Source organism: Alosa sapidissima, chromosome 1 (genome assembly GCF_018492685.1).
Source record: "Alosa sapidissima isolate fAloSap1 chromosome 1, fAloSap1.pri, whole genome shotgun sequence".
Taxonomy (NCBI): Eukaryota; Metazoa; Chordata; class Actinopteri; order Clupeiformes; family Clupeidae; genus Alosa; species Alosa sapidissima.
In genome coordinates this window covers 662,501-672,500 of record NC_055957.1, presented here as the reverse complement: position 1 = coordinate 672,500, position 10,000 = coordinate 662,501, and the positions used below count along the sequence as shown (strand labels likewise).

At 50.2% G+C, this 10,000-nt stretch overlaps 2 protein-coding genes across 3 annotated transcripts in view; one reads left to right on the top strand and one right to left on the bottom strand.

The window, feature by feature from the left end:
- The window catches only part of LOC121705316 (ras-related protein Rab-19-like), a 6,777-nt gene extending 5,274 nt beyond the window's left edge, over positions 1 to 1,503 (bottom strand). The window contains exons 1-3 of the mRNA XM_042086230.1: positions 1,102 to 1,503; positions 679 to 744; positions 423 to 642 (exon numbers count right to left, since the gene is read on the bottom strand). Coding sequence (XP_041942164.1) covers positions 423 to 617 — 195 coding nt within the window. The 5' untranslated portion in view covers positions 618 to 642; positions 679 to 744; positions 1,102 to 1,503. The remainder of the gene's footprint in view (positions 1 to 422; positions 643 to 678; positions 745 to 1,101) is intronic.
- Positions 1,504 to 2,170: 667 nt separating this feature from the next.
- The window catches only part of slc37a3 (solute carrier family 37 member 3), a 34,340-nt gene continuing 26,510 nt past the window's right edge, over positions 2,171 to 10,000 (top strand). For both annotated transcript variants that reach the window (XM_042086090.1, XM_042086092.1), the window contains exons 1-2: positions 2,171 to 2,305; positions 3,030 to 3,187. In XM_042086090.1, coding sequence (XP_041942024.1) covers positions 3,111 to 3,187 — 77 coding nt within the window. In that variant the 5' untranslated portion in view covers positions 2,171 to 2,305; positions 3,030 to 3,110. The remainder of the gene's footprint in view (positions 2,306 to 3,029; positions 3,188 to 10,000) is intronic.

Here is a 10,000-nt window from a genome sequence, read left to right as displayed (position 1 = left end):
GTGTGTGTGTGTGTGTGTGTGTGTGTGTGTGTGTGTGTGAGTGTGTGTGTGTGTGTGTGTGTCCTTATTTGTAGTATAAACCCTACTTCTGTCCAGTTTTCACATCCATTCTGTTTACATAATGACTCTCAGCAGACTACTAACTAGCGTCACAATAATAATACCTTAGTGCCGTCTCAGCGGATTAACTAGAAATGTTGACAATTCTGTAGTAAATATGGATATTCCATATAATATATGACCGTCAAAAAGATATAAGTTTACTTGTATGAGATCTGATGTGCAAGATGGTTTTCGAAAAGGATAAATAGAACATCTATCTATGGAGAGGTGTGTACAGGTGAGTGCAGGTATGGTGTGTGTACAGGTGAGTGCAGGTATGGTGTGTGTATGTGCCAGTGTGGACAGGTCTTTGGACGCACCTTGACCTTCTTGCCCTGGATAGTGAGTGTCCTGACGGTGAAGTCCACCCCGATGGTGTTCTGCTGGCGCTCTGAGAAGAGGCCGGACTTGAAGCTCTGCACCACGCAGGTCTTCCCCACGTTGGAGTCGCCAATCAGGATGATCTTGAACAGGAAGTCAAAGGCATCGTCCTGCTCAGGACCTGTCTGCTGCATGGTCACGCCACTGGATGAATGTCCGCTTGTGTGCTCTCGTCCGACTGTGTGTTCTTGTCCGACTGTGTGTTCTTGTCCGACTGTGTGTTCTCGTCCTTCTGTCCAAGCTGGGCCTCTGCTGAAGATCCTTGGTGTGTGAGACAGAGGGACGGACACCTGTGTGAAGATCCTTTAAAGTTCAGATGAAATGAAGTGTGTACGCCTGACCTGATGGACCCCTGTCCTAGGGCCCGACAAACAGACACACACACACACACACACAGTCAGTCAGACATACACACACACACAACCACACACACACGCACACACACACACACACACACACACACACACACACACACACACACACAATCAGTCAGCCATACACACACAAACACACACACACAGGTAGACAGACTGCAGTGGCCCTGCTGAGTGTTTTTTCGCGTGGCTCTGCAACTCCCTGAGCGGAACAGTTTCTCTTTGTGTGTGTGGTAAGCAATACCTGCACCTGCCTCCACTCCGTCACAACAGCTTCTCCGTCAGGGTCAACTCAGCTACTCCGTCAGGGTCTGGCATAAACTGCCAGAACAGCCACAGCAGGTAGAACAACCACAGCGTTTCCTGGTCTCACATCCCCATCAAGGTTGGCATGTACTCTCTCTTCCTCTCTCTCTCTCCCTCTCTCCTTCTCTCTCTCTCTCTCTCCTTCTCTCTTCAGCTCTGTCGATCTGTTTCCTTTCTCTCCTGTGTCTGAGGAACAGCAGTGGTGGCTGGAGTTAGGGTTTGATTTAGAGCTCAGTCTCTCATCTCACTTCCTGTCTTTCTGCGGCAACTCTGCTCTTGTCACGTCCTCCTGCTTCCTGCCCATGCAGTTTGCTCTCACACAATCATCTCTCTCTCTCTCTCTCTCTCTCTCTCTCTCTCTCTCTCTCTCTCTCTCCCTCTCTCCACGCCTTCTGTTAGCCTCTCCCAACTCTTTTATCAGTACACAATTGAAGCCCCACCCTCCTCCGCAAACAGGTGGAACACCTGCTCTTTGCATCGTGGGGGGATGGGAAGTGTAGTTCCCCCCAGCAGAATAGATGATAATGTGTGTTGGTGTTTTGCGTAATGCCAAATACAGTTGAAAATCACACTGAATCAATGTTCTCTTCTCTTTCTGCATTATTTTAACTCTTGTAGCCCTTTTTTTCTTCTTTGCCTAAGGTTATTATTTTGTTTATTGCACTAAGCACTTTATTGTGAAGCACGTTGGTGTGGCTCAACCGTCTGTAAATGTGCTATAGAAATACAAATTTACTTGACTTGACACTGGCAGTTTGTCCCAGAGGATCAGCTGGAGTCTTCATTATTCCTCTTCTGAAGCAACAGAGCAGGCAATTCCGCCAATAAAAGCTCATAACATTAGCATAGGGTTTCACATACCTACTTGTCTGTACTTGCATATTGTGTGCTTTTACATATTTAAATATACCAGAGACCATATAGGCCTATTTTGTGAATACCACATTTTCCACATCTTCTCAGTGGAGAACTACGTTACCCAGTGTCCTTTGCGAGGGAAGTGAGAGTTGCCTTGTAAACTAGCATCTCGAGTTTCGCCCGTGAGCGAGCGAGATCCGAGTCAACAAGCACAGTCTACTCTATAGGCCATTGGCACACTAACCCAAATAACTAGTTGTTTTTATATGAGGTAACCTGCAGAGGTAAGTTCAGAGTCTGATTTACAGCTTTTGCAGCACTTGGTGTGCGCGGAGATTTGAATGTTTCTGCTGGATAAGCTTCTCTGCGAGCACTCTTAATGATGCTGTAGTAGAAACAGCTATTTATACTAGCTAGCCCCTTTAGCCAGCTAGCCAATGTATGTGTCAGTCTGTCCTGATGCTTTGTGTGCACTTAAGGCACGAATGTGAGTTATCAGCAGCTGTTGTTGGTTACCTCGCCTAACCTTTGCCAGAGCGCCTCGTATAGATTACATGTAACGTTAGCCGATGCGCTGGTCGCCTCTGCGGTTGTGACATATGTTTTGTTGTGTTGTCTCGACGTGGCAAACCAGTGTCTCATTATGTAGTCTGGTATTCAAAGGACCAACATCTGTCTGCGTCCTTCGAGAAGCGCCTATGAGAAAATCACCGATCTCTGTCCGCTAATCCTCTCTCGTGGATTAATTATATCATGTCATTCCGTCGGCGGGCTCTGACTGCGAAGTCACGAGGAATGTTCTGTATAGGAAGTTAAATGACCAGCAGTGTGAACCGGGACGTTTGATCGGAAAACTTGTAAGATACTGGAAATGTGTGTGCATCCATACATTTGGCGTTGTTAACTGCCTGACATGCGTGAGACAGGTCTCTCTCTCTCTGTGTGTGCTTGACACTATAGGCCTAGAAACAGAGAACACCTAATATTTCCACACGTTTCCCCTTGCAGATAACGGTGGCGTTACCATGGTGATGCCTGGTGAGATGTAGTGTTGGTGTGACCTCTCTGCCCCCTCCAGACGACCCTGTGATGTGGCCTTTCCGCTGCGACTTCCTGTCGCAATACACACACCACCATGTAGTGGTGTTCCTGCTCACTTTCTTCAGGTACACACACACACACACACACACACACACACACACACACACGCTCCCTCACACACACACACACACGCTTACTCACACACATGTAACCTGCGTTGTGTTGAACCTGCGCGATTCAGCCCTGCACACGCCCGGACTCGAACCCGCAAACAGCAGCACCTCGGATGGGGAGGCGGAGGAACAATTGAGCCAATAGCCCAGGCTACTAGCTCGCTCTTGAGGCGCTAAGCTAGCTGGCATCCGTTACACTCACACACACTCACTCACTCACTCACTCACCACCCCCCCCCCCCCCACACACACACACACACACACACGCTCACTCACTCACTCACTCACACACCCACAGGACAGACACACACACACACCTGGTGGTGTTCCTGCTCACCTTCTTCAGGTACACACACACACACACACACAGGCACACACACACACACACACACACACACACACACCTGGTGGTGTTCCTGCACAACTCACTCACTCACTCACTCACTCACTTACTCACTCACTCACACACTCACTCACACACACAATCTCTAACTCACATGAAACACAAACAGGTCACATACCACTTACACACACAGAGGTCATTTCCTCATGTGATTTGCTGAGCTTGTGGTTAACCCCCCCCCCCCCCCCCCCCCCCCAAAACACACACACACACACACACCTGTTGAGGACTTTGCGGATGTGCCTAACAGCATGGCCTTTGCACATCTCACCACATAGCTCATTGTATCAGTCGGCTTGAACACTGAAAAATATCACTCACGACTTAATGACCATGACCATGTGAAACTCAGGGTCCCAAGGCTAAACCAGTTAAGAAACACTGGCGTAAAGACCAGTTAATAAACACTAGTGTAAGGACCAGTTAATAAACACTAGTGTAAGGACCAGGCTAGACCAGTTAATAAACACTAGTGTAAGGACCAGTCTAGTTAATAAACACTAGTGTAAGGACCAGTTAATGAACACTAGTGTAAGGACCAGTTAATAAACTAGTGTAAGGACCAGGCTAGACCAGTTAATAAACACTAGTTTAAGGACCAGTCTAGTTAATAAACACTAGTGTAAGGACCAGTCTAGTTAATAAACACTAGTGTAAGGACCAGTTAATGAACACTAGTGTAAGGACCAGTTAATGAACACTAGTGTACGGACAATTCTTATCGCACTTCACATGTAATTCTGATTACACTGACAGTTTCATTGGTATGAATACTTGCTTTTGAGACATAAACTAAGCATTTTGAACAAGATAACTACTTTTGTGGGTAATATGCTATGTGGTGCAGTTTGCATTAATTGTTTTGAGAACTGAAAAACTGTAACATACTCTCATTGTTTCACCCACACACAGACACAGACACACACACACAAACACACACACACACACACACACATACATACACACATACATACATACACACATGCATACACACATACATACATACATACACACATACATACATACACAGTCTTGTGATAACCTTAAGTTTCAACACACTACTGCTCAAAGGTCAAAAAATGACACACACCACACCTTACCAGCTGTTTTGTGTGTGACTGTGCAACCGTGTGTGTTTGTGTGTGTGTACTCTAAGGGCGTGTGTTTAATCACAGAGACTAATCCATGCTGTGGCATTATTCTTTTGTGTGTGTGTGTGTTAACTCCAATATGAGTTTACATGTGCTTGGGAGAGAGCTTGTGGTGGTAGGTGTGTGTGTGTGTGTGTGTGTGTGTGTGTGTGTGTGTGTCCGCGTGTTTGCTAATTCACTAAAGAAAGACATTTTGTTATGGACGTAACAAACAGTTTTGAAAAAGAAACAATGAAGGTAATGAGGAGCAGGTAATGAGGAGCAGGAGCAGGTAATCAGGCGCAGGTAATGAGGAGCAGGGCTAGTGGTGGAGATAATGAGGAGCAGGTAATGAGGAGCAGGGTTAGTGGTGGAGGGTGGAGATAATGAGGAGCAGGAGCAGGTAATGAGGAGCAGGGTTAGTGGTGGAGGGTGGAGGTAATGAGGAGCAGGAGCAGGGTTAGTGGTGGAGGGTGGAGGTAATGAGGAGCAGGAGCAGGGTTAGTGGTGGAGGGTGGAGGTAATCAGGCGCAGGTAATGAGGAGCAGGAGCAGGTAATGAGGAGCAGGAGCAGGTAATGAGGAGCAGGGCTAGTGGTGGAGATAATGAGGAGCAGGTAATGAGGAGCAGGAGCAGGTAATGAGGAGCAGGAGCAGGTAATGAGGAGCAGGGCTAGTGGTGGAGATAATGAGGAGCAGGTAATGAGGAGCAGGGTTAGTGGTGGAGGGTGGAGATAATTAGGAGCAGGTAATGAGGAGCAGGAGCAGGTAATGAGGAGCAGGAGCAGGTAATGAGGAGCAGGGTTAGTGGTGGAGGGTGGAGATAATGAGGAGCAGGTAATGAGGAGCAGGAGCAGGTAATGAGGAGCAGGGTTAGTGGTGGAGATAATGAGGAGCAGGTAATGAGGAGCAGGGTTAGTGGTGGATAATACTCCAGTTTCATCAAATGAAGAGGATGTGATGGTGCCACTGACACCTCGTTTAGGCTCACAGATTGGTGAAGGATCTCCATCTAGCAAGCTATTCAAGTTCAATGAGTCAGTGTTTTATGAACACTGTTAATAAAAATAAGTATTTCCCAGTTAGACCTTTACAAACTGCATTTATAGATAATCATAAATGATACACCTCCCAATGCACACCTAGCCCATAACCCAGTTCAGGATACTGCTAGGGCCTCCACACAAACACACTGCTGTCACCTCCACACACACACACACACACACACACACACTGCTCTCTCCTCCACACACACACACTGCTCTCTCCTCCACACACACACACTGCTGTCACCTCCACACACACACACACACACACACACACACACACACACTGCTCTCTCCTCCACACACACACACTGCTGTCACCTCCACACACACACTGCTCTCTCCTCCACACACACTGCTGTCACCTCCACACACACACACTGCTGTCATCTCCACACACACACACACACTGCTGTCATCTCCACACACACACACACACACACTGCTGTCACCTCCACACACACACTGCTCTCTCCTCCACACACACACACACACACACACTGCTGTCACCTCCACACACACACACACACACACACACTGCTGCTGTCTCCTCCACACACACACTGCTCTCTCCTCCACACACACACACACACACACACACACACACACACTGCTAGGGCCTACACACACACACACACACACACACACACTGCTGGGGCCTACACACATACACACACACACAATGCTGGGGCCTACACACACACACACACACACACACACACACACACACACTGCTGGGGCCTACACACACACACACACTGCTGGGGCCTACACACACACACACTGCTGGGGCCTACACGCACACACACACTGCTGCTGGGGCCTACACACACACACACACACTGCTGGGGCCTACACACACACACACACACACACACTGCTGGGGCCTACACACACACACACACACACACACACACACACTGCTGGGGCCTACACACACACACACACACACACACACACACACTGCTGGGGCCTACACACACACACTGCTGCTGGGGCCTACACACACACACACACACACACACACACACTGCTGGGGCCTACACACACACACACACACACACACACACTGCTGGGGCCTACACACACACACACACACACACACACTGCTAGGGCTTACACACACACACTGCTGCTGGGGCCTACACACACACACTGCTGCTGGGGCCTACACACACACACACACACTGCTGGCGCTTACACACACAAACACTGCTGGGGCCTACACACACACACACACACACACACACACACACACACTGCTGGGGCCTACACACACACACACACACACACACACTGCTGCTGGGGCCTACACACACACACTGCTGGGGCCTACACACACACACACACTGCTGGGGCCTACACACACACACACACACTGCTGATGGGCCTACACACACACACACACACACACACACACTGCTGGGGCCTACACACACACACACACACACACACACACACACACTGCTGGGGCCTACACACACACACACACACACTGCTAGGGCTTACACACACACACTGCTGCTGGGGCCTACACACACACACACACACACACTGCTGGGGCCTACACACACACACTGCTGGGGCCTACACACACACACACACTGCTGGGGCCTACACACACACACACACACTGCTGCTGGGCCTACACACACACACACACTGCTGGGGCCTACACACACACACACACACACACACACTGCTGGGGCCTACACACACACACACACACACACACACACACACACACTGCTGGGGCCTACACACACACACACACACTGCTAGGGCTTACACACACACACTGCTGCTGGGGCCTACACACACACACACACACACTGCTGCTGGGGCCTACACACACACACACACACACACACTGCTGGCGCTTACACACAGACACACTGCTGGGGCCTACACACACACACACACTGCTGCTGGGGCCTACACACACACACTGCTGGGGCCTACACAGACACACTGCTGGGGCCTACACACACACACACACTGCTGCTGGGGCCTACACACACACACACACACACACTGCTGGCGCCTACACACACACACTGCTGCTGGGGCCTACACACACACACACACACACTGCTGGGGCCTACACACACACACACACACTGCTGGCGCCTACACACACACACTGCTGGGGCCTACACACACACACTGCTGGCGCCTACAAACACACACTGCTTTAAATCTGTTTGGATGCATCTCGGTCTACCAAAGTCTGAGTCTTCAGCACAGTACAATCCACACAGAATGAAAAGTATTTTTTCGACAACTGAGCAAAGATGATTTTTTTCTAGTTTGTAGAGAATGTTTGCTTAAATGCAGATGCAGCATAAAAGATAAAAGGATAAAAGGTGGGAGTTCAGGGGTTAGCCTGTGCTGAGGGTTAGCCTGTGCTGAGGGTTGAGGGTTAGCCTGTGCTGAGGGCTGAGGGTTAGCATGTGCTGAGGGTTAGCCTGTGCTGAGGGTTAGCCTGTGCTGAGGGTTGAGGGTTAGCCTGTGCTGAGGGTTGAGGGTTAGCCTGTGCTGAGGGCTGAGGGTTAGCCTGTGCTGAGGGTTAGCCTGTGCTGAGGGTTAGCATGTGCTGAGGGTTAGCCTGTGCTGAGGGTTGAGGGTTAGGCTGTGCTGAGGGCTGAGGGTTAGCCTGTGCTGAGGGTTGAGGGTTAGCCTGTGCTGAGGGTTAGCCTGTGCTGAGGGTTGAGGGTTAGCCTGTGCTGAGGGCTAAGGGTTAGCCTGTGCTGAGGGCTGAGGGTTAGCCTGTGCTGAGGGTTGAGGGTTAGCCTGTGCTGAGGGCTAAGGGTTAGCCTGTGCTGAGGGCTGAGGGTTAGCCTGTGCTGAGGGTTGAGGGTTAGCCTGTGCTGAGGGCTAAGGGTTAGCCTGTGCTGAGGGCTGAGGGTTAGCCTGTGCTGAGGGTTGAGGGTTAGCCTGTGCTGAGGGCTAAGGGTTAGCCTGTGCTGAGGGCTGAGGGTTAGCCTGTGCTGAGGGTTGAGGGTTAGCCTGTGCTGAGGGTTGAGGGTTAGCCTGTGCTGAGGGTTAGCCTGTGCTGAGGGTTGAGGGTTAGCCTGTGCTGAGGGTTAGCCTGTGCTGAGGGTTGAGGGTTAGCCTGTGCTGAGGGTTAGCCTGTGCCTGTGCTGAGGGTTAGCCTGTGCCTGTGCTGAGGGTTAGCCTGTGCTGAGGGTTAGCATGTGCTGGCTGAGGATTAGCCTGTGCCTGTGCTGAGGGTTAGCCTGTGCTGAGGGTTAGCATGTGCTGAGGGTTAGCCTGTGCTGAGGGTTGAGGGTTAGGCTGTGCTGAGGGCTGAGGGTTAGCCTGTGCTGAGGGTTGAGGGTTAGCCTGTGCTGAGGGTTAGCCTGTGCTGAGGGTTGAGGGTTAACCTGTGCTGAGGGTTGAGGGTTAGCCTGTGCTGAGGGCTAAGGGTTAGCCTGTGCTGAGGGCTGAGGGTTAGCCTGTGCTGAGGGTTGAGGGTTAGCCTGTGCTGAGGGTTAGCCTGTGCCTGTGCTGAGGGTTAGCCTGTGCTGAGGGTTAGCATGTGCTGGCTGAGGATTAGCCTGTGCCTGTGCTGAGGGTTAGCCTGTGCTGAGGGTTAGCCTATGCTGAGGGTTAGCCTGTGCTGAGGGTTAGCATGTGCTGGCTGAGGGTTAGCCTGTGCCTGTGCTGAGGGTTAGCCTATGCTGAGGGTTAGCCTGTGCTCATGCTGAAGGTCAGCCTGTCTCTGAAGTTGTGTAGAAATTGTGCATTTACTAAACAGTGTTTTAAAAATGTCCCTGGGTGTGACATCCCTGGACCCATGCAGCGTTTAGGGATATTTTCAAATCCTGGTGATGCCACATGTGTGGTTCCCCCAGTACTATAAGACGTTGCGTAGTTATACATTTATTACATTAGTTCCAGTTTCTAATCTAAAAAGTCAGATTGAGACTTGTATTTACTGAAGCACTCGCCTTTGCAGCTCTCCAGAGGAAAAGTTATCATTGTAGACCTTCAGTAATGTGTGTGTGTGTGTGTGTGTGTGTGTGTGCTCCCTGTAGCTATGTCCTGCTGCACTCCTCCAGGAAGACCTTCAGTAATGTGTGTCTGTGTGTGTGTGTGTGTGTATGTAGCTGTGTCCTGCTGCACTCCTCCAGGAAGACCTTCAGTAATGTGTGTGTGTGTGTGTGTGTGTGTGTGTGTGTGTG